This window comes from Rhinoraja longicauda, chromosome 18 (assembly GCF_053455715.1).
Source record: "Rhinoraja longicauda isolate Sanriku21f chromosome 18, sRhiLon1.1, whole genome shotgun sequence".
NCBI lineage: Eukaryota > Metazoa > Chordata > Chondrichthyes > Rajiformes > Arhynchobatidae > Rhinoraja > Rhinoraja longicauda.
The window spans coordinates 8729753-8745381 of record NC_135970.1 but is presented as its reverse complement, the minus strand read 5'-3'; the positions used below and the strand labels follow the sequence as shown (position 1 = coordinate 8745381).

At 41.8% G+C, this 15629-nt stretch overlaps 1 protein-coding gene across 2 annotated transcripts in view; it reads right to left on the bottom strand.

The window, feature by feature from the left end:
• pdhx (pyruvate dehydrogenase complex component X) overlaps positions 1-15629 on the bottom strand; it is a 157971-nt gene that overhangs the window by 11609 nt on the left and 130733 nt on the right. For both annotated transcript variants that reach the window (XR_013548425.1, XM_078415062.1), the window contains exon 9: positions 13851-14009. Coding sequence is in view for 1 of the 2 variants with exons in the window: in XM_078415062.1 (XP_078271188.1) it covers positions 13851-14009 (159 nt within the window). In the remaining variant the exon portion in view is untranslated. The remainder of the gene's footprint in view (positions 1-13850; positions 14010-15629) is intronic.

The following is a 15629-nucleotide window of genomic DNA, read 5'->3' as shown; positions in this document are numbered from 1 at the left end:
AGAGCTGCACTGTGCAATGCCGCAACCTGGCTTCAGCCACCTATGGACTGAGATCTGGCTGCAGCTTAACAGGAACAACTTCCCAGTCATGCCAAAGAGCAAGCAACTCACCCACAAAACCAGCTCAACTCCACCGGTTGCCTCTCACCTTACACCCACATTCACTCAGATCAAGCTAAAAATCAGTCACCAGACTCCCCTCAATGAACAAATTCAGAAAGTCTTCACATCCAGGAAAAGCCACCCTCCTTCTTTGCAACTTTATTACGATTGGAGATGGAATAGAAACACATCTAAACTTCACTAAATTATAACCCAAGCATTCAGAACATTTCAGTGTGAGGATTTTGCTCTCAATGCCGATTCATGTGACTTTAACCAATGTGATTTTTATAACTCAGACTGAGGTTGTTACAATTTTGGTGGTTTGGTCAGGTTTCCATCAATACTCTGAACAGTCTCAGTCAATTTCTTCAGAAATCTTATCCATGACTGCCAATCCCCCCCTTCTTGTATCTAAACTAATTGCCGTTACCACGGAAACAGCATTCTTATGCAGATTATTTTCTGGCGGATTAATTTGGAGCTTTGCGTGTTCTTGCTTGCATTTCAGAGCTGTTGACTTTTCTATTTAAAAAAAGGCGCTTTCTGATAATTAAAGACCTCTCCAGATCCTGGCTCTACACTGAGGTATCACATTGAGATGATTGCCTCGAAGGTTCTGGTCAATGCTTTAGTTAATCAGATAAAGAGAAGTGTTGGCTTTCAATGAAAGGTCGCAGTTCAATACTACTTTAAACATTTAAACGGTGTTGTGAAATATATTACAAAGTCCTTGTTTGGAATCATGACTCAAATTCATTTCCTTGGAATTTAAAATGCAGAGAACCACTCTAAGTTGGTTGGACACGTTAGAGGCAGGAAACATGTTCCCAATGTTGGGGGATCCCAGAACAAGGGGCCACAGTTTAAGAATAAGGGGTAGGCCATTTAGAACTGAGATGAGGAAAAACTTTTTCAGTCAGAGAGTTGTGAATCTGTGGAATTCTCTGCCTCAGAAGGCAGTGGAGGACAATTCTCTGAATGCATTCAAGAGAGAGCTGGATAGAGCTCTTAAGGATAGCGGAGTCAGGGGGTATGGGGAGAAGGCAGGAACGGGGTACTGATTGAGAATTATCAGCCATGATCACATTGAATGGCGGTGCTGGCTCGAAGGGCCGAATGGCCTCCTCCTGCACCTATTGTCTATTGTCTATTAAGTCCCAACCCAATGTAAACTAAGGCATATTTTCCAGCAAAAGTCACTGAACAAGGAACCCTGATTGGTGTTAGGAATAATTGGTTCAACGTTAAGTTAAAATTCCTATCAATAGTTTCTCTGGTAATTTTCCTTTACATATATCTGTGCAGCAAGAAGGTGGCAGGATAAACTGCAGTTACTTCTAGCTGTGTTCGAGGTAGGATGGGGGAGAGGGAGATGTCATTCCAAGAGAAAGTGTGGCACTGAGAGAATAAAAACTGCTACCCTGACCTCAGGTTACCACTCCCTGTGGAGGTTGCCAGTAAGCCTGAATCTGAGTCAGATGGTTGTGAATTCAGATCGCATTTCAGGTACTCGGACTAAAAGACCTAGACTTTTAGCTGCCATGCTGGAGGGATGCTGCACTGCCATATGTACTTCACAGAAGATATTAATTGGAGTCCCCATCTGTACTGCTGGCCGTGTAAAGATCCCTTCACACTATTTTGAAGGAGGGTAGAGGAATTCTTTCCAGCCCCCTGGCCAATGTTTATCCCTAAGTCAAGTGTACTAAAAACAACACATTTTCACCTTGTTATTTGTGGAACTTTCTGTCTGTGGTCTGTAGGTACATGGAGTTTTGGTGTTGATGTGAACAGTAAATCTTCAGTTCAATTGCAATCTGCTGCAATGCACAACCCCAACCACAACCCTACCTCAGCATCAAACTACTATGGACTTTGTACAAGTTTGCACTATGTATTTTTCGGCTTGCATTATTATGGTCTGGTTACCTAGTATAACTGAGATTGTACTATTGTTCCTTGTATAATTATTTGTTCTGTTGTTGCAACAGTGTGCTTATTAATTTCACGTAAGGATTTCATTGTTCTGGTCCCGTTGCATATACACACTCTTGACTCTTGACTGCACGTGTCCTACAACTGGAATATAACAGCCACAGGCTATCATGCAACATTCAGCTAATCATCCACACTGATCCACAGATCCCCTTAACCAGTGTAACCGGAATCTATCTGCAGGCTATACCACTAAAAACTGACAATGGACTGCCTTAATCTATTTTAAAACGGATTTGTCTAACAAAAATAAATGAGTGAAATGAAAATCATATCTTCAGCAATTGCAAGGGCTGACCATGTGATGCTAGCCCTCATTCAGGATGTAACCCCAGCAGGATTTCAGCATGGTAACAGCCCAATATAGGCAGCTGCCTGTGATATATGGATAATATGACATTCTTGACTTCTTTTAACACAACATGTCGTATGGAGAATGCACTAAAACCCTATTCTACTTTTTAGGGAGTGTCTCGGGGTTGAGGATGACTTACTTCCACTCCAGTGTGGTGGATAATGAGGTGGCTGATGAGGCCAACATGTAGGAGATGTCTGATGGGTTGGGCAGGTGGGTAATTTGGCAGGTGGTGCTCTATTCTGGTCATTTTCACTAAGCTTCAACACCCTCTGGGTGAAGAGACTTGAGGTTTCCAGTGGTACTCAAGTCTCTCCTCCCTTTTACTGGGACATGGTCAGGAGATCTTTTTAGTTGGTGAGGATGTTATATATTTCTTCAAAGGGAATTTGAAAAGATCTTTGAAACATTTCTTCCGTGCTGCTAGTAACTTCTTGCTGTGATGGTTTGCAGTGTTTTGGTGATTGGCTGAGTGAATTATGCTAACTCATCCAGCCGAGCATAATGCCCGAATGACCAAGAGTCCTGCACTCGGGTCTTTCAACACTGTTTTCTTCAACAGCTAGAGGCACTGTGTACATTTCCCCTGGTGTGTAGCGATCAGATGAGAAAGTGGGATAACATGGAACTGGTGTGAATGAATGACCAATGGTGGGCATGGGGTTGGTGGGCCGACGGGGCTGTTTCCATGCTGTATTTCTAAACTAAACAGTGGAAAGATTCGAGTGGTGGTGATCCAAAACATGAGAGTCAAGAATTCTCTCCTGAAATCCTCATCACATTTAAAAATTAAACATAGGCATATATCGTGCCATAACCTGCAAGGCATGATAGGTGGGATTAATCAGAATGTAAGTAAGTGGTATGACTGACTGACAAAGCAATCAGCACAAACAGGTTAAATCAGTAATCATTGGTATGAATGTAGCTGTTGGAAAAAATTAAAGTACTCCCGTACCTGTATTAGCCTCAAACATTCCTTATCAGCTGGCACAGACACAACTGGTCTCTATTTATAATAATAAGGAACTGCAGATGCTGGTTTATATTAAAGGTAGACACAAAATGCTTGAGTAACTCAGCGGATCAGTCAGCATCTCCGAAGAAAAAGGATAGGTGATGTTTCGGATCGGGAGCCTTCTTCAGGATGATTGTGGGGGGTGGGGCAGGGGGGAAGAACTGGAAGCAAGATTTTAAAAAACAGGACTTTTATCCTGGCTTTTTCTTGCTTCCAGCTCTGCCCCCACATGGTGTGAAGAAGGGTCCTGACCCGAGTAGTCACCTATCCATTTTCTCCAGAGTTGCTGACTGGTCTCCATTTGTACAGTCAGTATCTCTGATTACCACCAGTTGCCAGTTGCACAAGGTGTTATTGTTCAGTAAACAAAACTTTCACAGAAAATTAAGAAAAGGAAGAACAATAAAGAAGGCAACTGTTTCTTTGAATATAAGTCATTCTGTCTATTTCAGGTTTCCATCATTTGTTTCTACTGTTAAGAATAAAATGGAGACCAATTGCAAAGAATTTCACTGTGCCTTGTCACATGTGACAATAAAGTATTCAATTCAATTCAATTTTTAACAGAGGTCTGAGATTGGTGCTGTTCTAAAATACACAAAGGTTTGCAATAAACTTAGGCCAAAGTCCATACCTTCAGGTTATTTAATTAAACTCGAATTTCAGGATGTTTAAGACCTGGGGATAAATTAATAAATTCACCTGAGAGCTAGTAAGTAAGTCAATTGTTATATAAAGTATATTCACAAATGATCTGCGCTTGAAATTCCTTGTAAAGTGACCACTGTAGACGACACCAAACCAGTAGGTTGCAAGGAATGCACAAAATGCTAAAAATGAGTTAGGAGAAAGCTATAAATGTGCAGTAGAGTAAGTTAAAATTTAATAGAAAAGGAGAAAATTGTATGCGGTTTTTTTAAGGTTTTAATCAATGTAAAATGATTGCTCCACTCTGAACAATCAAAAGGAGAAACAAGGAACAGCAGTTGCTGGCTAAACAAAAAAGGACACTAAGTGCTGGAGTAACTCAGCATGTCAGGCAGCATTTCGGGAGAACAGGGAGAGTGACGTTTTTGGTCAGGACCTTACATCAGACCCAAAATCACAAGGTAGATCACACGGGAAGATAAGTAGAAGCAGGACTACGCCATGAGGCCTCTTTTGCTTGCTTTGCCATTCACAACATCGTGGCCATTCTTTTACTTCAGCATCACTTGTCCATTTTTCTCAAAATCTTTTGATTTCCGTAATATCTGGAAATGTGTTCAGACACGCATTGCTATCCTGGATACAGAAGTAACAGAGGCAATTTAAATATAAAACTAATCTCCCCTCTTGCCAGCCTGCCTTATAAAACATTGACTGAATCCCACTCATTGACTTGGGTGTGGGCTGACTGACTAGGAAGCTGTACAACGGCCTATCATGTTCCATTGGAAAACAATAACCTTCCTCTTTCATCATTTTTCTCCCTTTTATAGCCCAAATATTCATACAACAAGATAATTCCAAGGAAGTCAGTTATCTGTCACCACCTCCTGAAATTGGCAGTGGGTAAGTTTAGACAATGGAACTTGGCAGACTATTCAGTCTCTGAGAATCATCACAGCTGAGTCTGATCTTGTCTTAACCCAATGAACACACAGGCATACTTTCCAGCAAAGGTCACTCTAACAGGAAACCCTGGCTGACATTCAGAATCATGTATTCATTGAATTACCGTCAATGAATTAAAAGTCCTGTCAATAGTTTCTCTGGTCAATTTCCCTGCATGTCCGTGGAGAATGTGGTTAGGAAAATCTATAGTTAGTCCTGACCATGGCGGTGGTGGGACAAGTTGGGTGGGGGAGCAGCAGACAACATTGTAAGGGAAACCCAATGGTAATAAATTCCGAAAAACAGCAAGTTATGATCAACAGGAGAAGACATGGTAGAAATCATTGGAGGGGAAAAAAAATGAGGAACAAAGAATACAGAGAAAACAATGTAAAAATGATGGACGGTTTAAAGGAAGGAATGCATTCTGTCCTACTGCTCCTTTTGCAGGAGGAACCATCTTGACAATTATACTTTCTCCTCTACCACTCCCAGAGCCATGAATTACATTGGCCACTGAGGCAGAGGCCACTAAACCCTGCACAGAGCAGGCCTCACTAAAGGAAAGGGGGCACACTGGCTCAGCTGGTAGAGCTGCTGTCTCAAAACAACAGAGACCCGTGTTCTGCCCTGACCTTGGATGCTGTCTGCGAGGGGTTTGCACATTCTCCCAGTGACTGCATGGGCTTCCTCTGGGTGCTCCAGTTTCCTCCCGCATCCAAAAGATGTGAGGGTTTGTTGGTTAACTGGTCTTTATAAATTTGCCCCCTAATCTGTAGGAAGTGGATGGGAAAGTGGGATAGCATAGAACTAGTGTGAATGGGTGATCGATGGTCAGCGTGGGCTCAGTGGGCCGAAAGGTCAGTTTCCATGCTGTATCTCAACTAATACTAAACCAAAAGACATAAACCAAAAGACAAACTGCTGGAAGAATTCAGCGGGACAGACATCTGTGGAGGTAGACAAATGGATTGAGAAGCTGAGGACTCTGTGCCGGGCTTAATGACCTCAGAGGGAAGATAACCTATATATATAGAAGTGGGGGGAGGGGGGTCGATGGAGGGTGATGGTGATGGGAGAGACAGAGGATGGTAGGTTATAGGTGGAACCACTTGACAAAGGGGTTTGTGGGCAAATGGAGGAGGAGATGGTTGTGGTGTAGAGTCTGCAAGATGAAAAGTGAAGACACCCATGCTGAAATCTGATAAATAAGAAAGGTGATAAGTGGAACCAGGTGAGGGAGGGATGATGGGCAGGTGGAAATAGTTGGGGGAGGGGATATGAGACCCAGTGGGTTAAATGTGTAAGTGGGAAGTCTGATGGAACCATGTGAGAGGAATGAAACTGGGCAATGGGAGCAGTAGAGGAGAGTGAGCAAACCTGGGAATGGATCATCAGAAGGTAGATGGGAACATCCTGGGCAATGTGGCACGATTACAGAAACTAAGCAATCATTAGTAGCAAGTGTCAGGTTGGAAAGCGTGTAGAGAAGATTTACAAGCATGTTGCCAGGACTCGAAGGTTTGAGCTATAGGGAGAGGTTAAGCAGGCTGGGAATCTATTCCCTGGAGCGCAGGAGGATGAGGGGTGATCTTAAAGAGGTGTATAAAATCATGAGAGGAATAGATTGGATAGATGCACAGTCTCTTGCTCAGAGGGGGGGATTCAAGAACCAGAGGGCGTAGGCTTAATGAGACCTCAATTGCAGTCACAGATTTCTCAGCTCACACCAAGCAAGACACTTGAGCATTGAGAATTCCTGGACTGTGTGGTTCAATCACTGCCTGAATAAACATCAGTGAACCAACATATAAGCTTAATGTAAATAAAAAGGAACTGCAGATGCTGGTTCATACCAAAGATGTAAAATGCTGGAGTAACGCAGCGGGTCAGGCAGCATCTCTGGAGAAAAGAGATTGGTGATGTTTTGACTCTGGACCCTACTTCAGACTGATTGTAGTAGGGAGACGGGGGGTAAAACTGGAAGCAAAGAAAAAACAGGCCAAATTTGGGTCGGCCACAGATGTCAGGCAAGGAGGTTCCCTGATAGGTTGCCTGTTAACTGATTAACTAGTTCCACAGTTCACAGCCCCTCTTGGGCTAGCACCTGTCTTTAGCTAACAGACAGGTTGTGAACTATGAAACTAGTTAATCAGTTAACAGGCAGCCGATCATGGAAACTCATTGTTTGATGTCATCTGTTGCCGGCCCCGATTTGTCCTGTTTTTTTCTGCACTTCCAGTTTTTCCCCCAGTCTCCCCATTACAATCAGCCTGAAGAAGGGTCCCGACCAGAGACATCACTTATCCATTTTCTCCAGAGATGGTGCCTGACCCACTGAGCTGCTCCTGCATGTTGTGCCTATCTTCAAGGTAGAAGCTTCATTGTTCTTGTTTCAAGCTGTGTTGCGGTAGCTTCACTAAATAAATGATGTCTGTAAAGATCCAATGACTAAATCAATGAGAACTACTGCATCTGGCAAGACTTCTGCCATTCATAAAACTAGACTCCATCAAGCAGCCTGCACTAAATTGTTAAAAACCAGGTTTATAGCTGTCATGCATTCTGTCATGCATTCAGTCATGCATTCTGAAACAGGTGCCTAGCCATAGGAAGAAGAGATGGCAAATGAACCCATCATAATTTAGTGCACCCACTGTTGGCCGACTACAGGAAGATATATATATGTCCTGATCAATTGGGTAGAAAGGTGGAATTTATTCCAAGTGTGAGGTAATGCGTGTGTAAGGCAACAAAGCAAAGGGACATACGATAAATGAGGAAAGATTAAATAGTACAGAGGGTGAAAGGGGCCAAGGAGGAAATGTGCACAATCTTTAATGTTTTGAGGGTAGGTCGTTATGATAGTTAAGAAGGCATGTGGGATGCTTTGAGCTGAGGCATAGAAATATAGAGGAAGGGTGGTTGTGCTGAATTGTATATGATAGATGATAGACCATTAGCTTGAGTACTGGGTACAGCGCTAGTCATAATATTACAGGGACAATGCAATTACACTACAGAGGGTGCAGATGAGAATAACAATTATGCCGTCAGGACTGTGAGGAAAGATTGGATAAGATAAGATCGATTCGTTTGTAACTGGGAAGGCTGAGGAGAGACAGTTGTGGGAAAACATTTTAAGGAGCATAACTGGAGTGACTAAGAAGAATTAATTTTAGCAGATGAGTCAAAAACCATTTTTTAATTACTCGAAAGATTAGAGGTGATGAGGGAAGAAAATATATAATTTGCAATACTGCTCGGGAGGGATTAGACTAGATTGGCAGGAGTCAGGATCCAATGCAATCGTGAGGCAGTTGGGAACCTGGAACTCGGCACAGGGTCAATTAGATCAATTCAGTAGACAGGGTAGGCAAGGAGAGAGCAAACACAGTTGGATTAAATTGCATTTATTTCAATGCTAGAAGCCTGACGATAAGGCAGATGAACCCAGTGTGGATAGGTACATGAGACTGGGACGTTATAGCCATTACGGAAATCTGGCTAAACCTAAGAGACGGACTGGACTATCAATTTGACGTTCCAGAGTACTTGTGCTTCAAACAAGAAAGAGGTGGGGGTTTTTGTGTTTTACATATATTTCTATATTTTACACATTTTCTGGAAGGATCCTCTCTCTTAACATACTCTTTCAATAGAGGAAATCTCTTTGCTGGCAATCAAAGAGCTCTCAAGTGCATTCTGGGTTAGCTCATGTCCAAGCATGAACTAATATTTATCGCGGTGGCAAGCTATGCCCAATTTTAGGTCTTGTTAGGTGTAATGCCTTGGATGGAGAGGTGTGGTAGGGATGTCAGTGGAAATGAAGAAGCAAACAAGCAGAAACAAATCCGAATGAGAGTCCTCTTAAATGAAGCAGCTGCCGAGGCACCTTTGACGCATCTATGGAGCAATGACTCAGAAACTGAGAGAATAAATGAGCCCACAGAGAAAGAGTTGAGAGTGAGGGTGGAAGGTCGGACGCAGGGTTGGTGGGGGGATACAGGAATGTGAAGAGGGAAAGAGCTAAGAGAGGTAATGCTAGAAAAGGGAGGAATGATAATAGTACGTTAAAAAAAACATACTTTTTTGATATCTAGCATATTCAGTGCTGTTTCCAGCATGAGAAACAGACCACTATCTGTTTTTTTGTTCGTGCTCTGATGTTTCCTGGCAGCCAGCATTGCTTAAAATGCAGGTTGTTGCTTGTAAAAGTCTAGTGTTCTTGCGCTGTGTGGTCATGCTCAGTAACATAGTGGGAGTTCTGACACACACTTTAATCTAAACGGCCAGCCTCTCAGGTAACTTCACAGGGCCTCTGATAAGTCAACACCAACTTTAGGTGAACTTGCTTGGATACTTTACTGGTGTGAAAACCTATCCTGAAAGAAATAGTTTGATCATTTGGAACAAATGTGGAAATGGTGAAGTTATAATCACAGCTGCTGCTGTAAGTTTACAATAGTTTTCTGGGAGAAAGGATACCCAAATTCTTTTGGGAGCTTTTCCCTTCAACACTTTCATTATTGTTCTACATCAAGCACCATTTTCTGCCCTGCACCCGTATCCCCCAATTCCTCTAATGTTCAGAAATTTTCAGTTTTTAATGAACTCAATGACTGAACCTCCTCTACCCTCCAGGTCAGAGAGTTCTGAAGATTCACCACCATGAGTGAAGAAAGTTCACCACAGTCCTAAATGACCCATCACTTACTTTGAAACTAACTCTTGCTTTAGAGTCCTCAGCCAGGGAAACATCCTTCCCATATCCACCCCATTGAGTGCTGCAAGACCTTTATATGTTTCAATGAGGTCACCTCTCATCCTTCACCACGAGGCCTAGACTAACCAATCTTTGCTCATGAGACAGACCCACCATCTCAGGAAGCTTTCAGGTGAGCCTTTGCTAAACACCTTCTGAGGGAAGGACACCAGAATTGTATGGAATTACTCCAGGTAAAGTCTCACCAAGACCCTGCTCTTGTACTCAAAACCTCTTGCAATAAAGGCCGACATACCATTTTGTTTCCTAAATCTTTCTGCACCTGCATAATGGTTTTTGGTGACTTGCATACAAGGACACCCAAGTCCTTTTAAACATTGACCTTTCCCAAATCCTTGCCATTTAAAAAACACCCAGCATTCCTGTTTTTATCTATCGAAGTAGAAAGCATTGCTTCTTTCTGCATTGTCTCCATCTGCCATGCTAATGCCCCCTCTCTCAGCTTATCTATATTTCCTTCTGTTTTCCTCAACAGTATTTTAGCTTTTTTATTTAAAATTGTTGTTCATGAAGGTACATGGTTAATGCCAATGCATTAATAGTCCATGCTTAATATGATTAATGGATACCCCTAATGTTCTAGTTTATTTGGACAGAGTGCCAATCTAGCAGATTTCTGGACCACACAGAGTTGTCTTGCCACTTTATCTTATCACATAAATTGTGCAAGACTTTAGGTTATTCCATCAAGCCAGGTACAGAGACAGAGCAGGCTCAAGGAATCACCAATGCACTGTAATGTGTATGCTGATCTGGGTCTGTTCACAGGACATGGCACCTTTCTGGATGTGGGTCACAATGCTGGCACTGTACTCAAGTCCTTTTCAAATTTATATCTGATACAAGTCTATCACACTGAAACACTAACTTTGCTTTTCTTGCCAAGATGCTGCTTAACGTGCTGAGTGTCTCTAGCATTCTTTGTTTTTGTGCCTGCAGTTTTCCCCTATATTGATTATGGCCCTCGGATGCCTGTTTTACAGCCTCTTGCTTCCTTCTCCCAATGTGTCTGGAGCTCACCATCCTAGGTTACTCCATTCTGGAGTCACATCATTCTTTGTTGTCCCACCGCCTTCCTCACCATTAATATCTGACCCCCCAAAGGTTTCAGCAAATCCCCTCTATTCATTTTGTTCGCAGGAGAGCATTAATTGACATCACGGATTTGCCTGGAGTAGGGTCCTATCTAATAAGTGCAGCAAGAGGAGGTTTTAAAAATAACGTCAGCATATCTGGCTCCAAATCAGTCACCTCTGCAAACCCATCCAGTGCCCCACTCACGGATGTTATTTTAGTTCATATTCCGAGGCAAGGTATTTCACTGGTGTGTTGCTTTTGCTTTGTGTTTATTTTTCCAGGGAAGAAGTTGAGGAGCTACTGGTTGGGAATAGAACTACGTCTGCAATCTACTACCAACCTTATTTAATTATTTTTCTTTGGTAAATAACCTAAAGTAGACAGGAAGCGGAGATTAGTCTTATTTGTTAGCATCTGATTGGTGTATACTATTTTGAGGTTAGCACAAACCTGCCGGCGACATTGCAGAACTACCACAGATCACATACGTGCTTGCCAGTAACATCTTGACACTTTCCTGCTGTTAAATGTCAGAGTGTGGCCACACAGCACTTGGGCTGTGGGCAGCACCTTCTCACTTCATGTATTTCACAGCCACGTACTCAGCTCTGGAAGTGACCAGCAGTTTTAAAATTTAAAACACAGCACTTGAGAAGCATTGACCCAAAGTAGACATCATCCTGCTACGATTATGTGATGGATGACATCTGTGTGAAAGTAGAACCTTTCATTAATTGCACCTTCCAATCGTTTTTGCAAAGTAACCAATGACTTTAGTGCCATTGGAAAAATCGCCGAGTTCAATGTTGTAATCGCCAAAGGGTAGGCCAATAGCACACATTATTTGTGAAGATGAAGGCATTTTATAAATTACCTATTTTATTAATTAAAAAAGACAATAATATGCTTTCCATGAAGTTCACATTGTAAATTAGTATAATATGTCTCCCCTTATTCTCACCATATTCTGTTACAAAACTTGAATTTTGTTATTCTTTTCATTTCCTTTAAGGAACACCAAATTAAATTACTTTATGTAAGATAACCTAAGTTAATAAGTCTACACAATTTTTGTAACGAAGTGGACAGAAGTTGGAATGAACAGAACGAAGTGAGAGTTCCCTTTATTATTTTGAAATACACAGTGCTTGATCAGATTAGATTAGATCTCATTCTTTTCCTTCAACCGTGGTTTACTCTCCACTGGTCCATTCCACCTTTAACACTTCTCCCATCCCTTCCCTTCCAGCCCTGAACAAGGAAGATATCCCCTTGCCTTCAACTTCTGCACTGTGGTAGAGTTGCTGCCTTACAGTGCCTGGGGGCCTGGGCTCAATCCTGACTTCGGTGGCTGTTTGTACAGTTTGGAGCTCTCCGAGTGTCTGCGTGGGTTTTCTCCAGGTCCTCCGGTTTCCTCCCACAGGTTTGTAGGTTAATTGGCTTCGATAAAATTGCGAATTGCCCTTAGTGTGTAGGATAGAGCTAATGCGCGTGGTGATTTCTGGTCAACAAGGACTTGGGTGAGCCTGTATTTCAAAAGACTAAAGTTTGAATCCAGCAGCCTAAAAAATTGATAGATTGCCACTAATTTCCCAAATCACCAACAAGGTGCCATCCACTTGCATTTCAAAATAATAAAGGGATCTTGCTGCCTGGGGCACTCTCACTTCCATTATGGTACTTTTGCTCTGGTATTTTATTTCATTCTTCACGTTAAATTATAATGTTTAATTTTTAATTGTCCACTGTATATCGTATTGTTACTTGCGAGCAAAGCACCAAGGCAAATTCCTTGTATGCATACATATTTGATTAATAAATGTTATTCAATTCAATTCAATTCAACTGCAGGACATACAACATCTGTTCTTTTTCCCTTTCCTTTCTACATTCCAGCATCTTCAACACTTTTTTCAGGTGAAGTCATGATTTATTTGCATGTCCTCCAATTTAATACACAGAATGTGGTGCCCACCATAAAGTATCCTTTACAATGGGGAAACCAAATGGAGATTGGGTGACTGCATTGTGGGACACTTCTATTCAGTCCGGGAAGATGAACCGTAACATCCACCTGTCTGTCTCTTCAATTCTTCAGCCCATTCTAATCTCTGCCTTGGACTCCTTTTGTGTTCATTATAAAATCACAAAAGCTTAAGGAACATCATATGTTCTGGCTTCTGGACTTAACACAAAATTTAAAAATGTAATGTCATCGGCAATTTCTACCGTTGCATTTCACATGCACCTTTGGATGTTTTTCTCTAATCAATTCAGTTAATTGTTTAGCTACTCCTTCTTCCACCTCATCCAGACCTACCTTGTGAATTCTTTCTTTCATCTTGCACTATCTTTCATCTTGCACTATCACCACTTTGTCATTCAATCTTTCCTACCTTCCGCACTATTGAGGGCATTGGTTTAAATTGAGAGGCAGGAGTTTAAAGGGGATCAGAGGGACAATATATGCTGGAATGTGCTATCCAAGGAGGTGATGGAGGCAGTTACTCTCAACAGATTTAAGAAGCATGAGGACAAGCGCTTAAAACACTAAGGCTTAAAAGGCTAATGAGGGTAAATGTCATTAGTGTCGATGTACAATGGGCAACAGGGACATTGCATGAACTGAAAGGTCTGTTTTTGAGCCCTATGACTGACTTGTTGGCATTTTTGAGAGTCAGTATTCCATGTGGTACTTTTGTTAAAGTCCAGTCCAGTAATATGCATGCCAGTAATTTCTTATGTGTGCTATTCAATTATATTTATTTAATTCACAAAACACAGGATGGCATATATTAATTATCATTTGAATAGAAATATTCAGTAGCTATGTAAAAGGCTCTAAAAGCTCAGAGCCATACTTGTAGTGGTGGGAGGTTAATCACGTTGTGCTTTCTGACACTTGTTCATGCTCCTACCTTGACCATGATGGATATTTCTTCAATTCCCTTGGAGGCAGCATCTTGGACGATTGGGGTAACAAGGCCACGGTCTGTAGCAACAGCCACTGAGATGTCAATGGAGGTGAGCTGACGAGGCCCCTCACTGCTCCAGGTGGAATTCACATCTGGCATTTGCTTCAAAAGTATTTAATTGAGAGAAAATGGAGGGGGAGGAGGCAAAAAAGACACAGCTGTCAGAGAAAACTGCTGCACAGACAAGGACAGAATGCTTCTGTTAGAAACAGAGATGATTGTCCTCAATCAATTTCTTCATGATGGTACTAAGGGCAGATTATTCAATCTATATTCAATCTGGTGTATCTTTTGGCTTACTTTCTGACTAGTTAACTACTGCCAAGTCAGCTGCCCACCCTCTCCCATCACTACAGGATTTTTCAAACATTTCCAACCAGAATCTACATTGATTTACTGCAAAAGGCCCTGATTTGCATCTAGATGATCTTATACCAGGACCCATTAGAGTGTATATATATATGCTGCACACTCTGTAAAGCACAGATAACAATGAAAGTATGGAAGGTTCTGTCAATGGAAGTCGCTGTCACACTGTATTCTGTATCCTGGTGATTTTCTCTGTTCACTACCTGTTGTACTTGTGTATGGCTTGATTATACTCATGTATATATCATCTGACTGGATAGCCTTCAAATAAAGATATTCATTATATCTCGGTACACGTGACAATAATAAACCAATAACAAGTGCAATATTGCTAATGATATTCCCAGATGTTATTCAAAGGAATGTGTTCATCGATGTCACTTTCCTTTACATTTTATATCGATTGTGACAAACATGAGAATTCACTTCTGAATTAGTCTTATCAACCTGAAATGCTGGGGTAAGATATCTGTCAGCCTTGCTTACACTACATAGGTACACATGTCCTCCTCGGGTAATGACAAAGTTCAGTTCCACAGAACCGTCCATAACCCCAAATATCACAAACTGGAAATGTGGCCTCAAACCAAATTGCCACATGGCAGGAGATGCCTGTACCCACCCTCAGCATATCCATCCCAATGCTCGTTCGTATGTACATGCTATACAGAGGTGGAGTGCTTGTAAGCTAGAGAGGACTTATATGCAGGAGCAGTTGAGGGTCATAACACCCTTCCCAAAATTCCATTTTACTTAAGTTACAAGTCCAGGTTTTTGGAGGGAACTAATGTCAGTGGGAACAGGGTGAGGGGAGGGAAGGCCTGAAATCAGCACGATCGGGGTGGGGTGGGGTGGGGTGGGGAGATGATGCCAGTCAGACTAAGGGAGGCTGATGTCAGTGGACGTTGGGGAGGATGGTACTGGAGCACACAGAATAGGCAGCAACAGGACCAATGCATAATTTTACTGTTCTCTTACTTTCCTTTCTTTGTAGATGTCCATATAATCTGTTACATTACTTCTTGTCCTTTTGAACCTACCTTACTTCATTGCTTTTTCAATTTTTTGGTCATTTTTCATTGGCTTTTAAAATCCACTCAATCTTCCCGCCAATTTCTACTAATTTGCAACTGTATGAGTGTTCCATTCAGGTTAATATCATTCTGACCCCACTTTGTGAGCCACTGATGTGGTGCCTTTAGTTCTCAATTAAAGGTACATTTATGTGAAATATATGCTAATATTAATCTTTTAACCTAATTTCCTCGATCTACATTTGCAGACTTACTCCTCTTATCTGTGTAATTGTTCAATCTAAATTTATGATTATAGTTCCTCATTTAACTTTGTTAC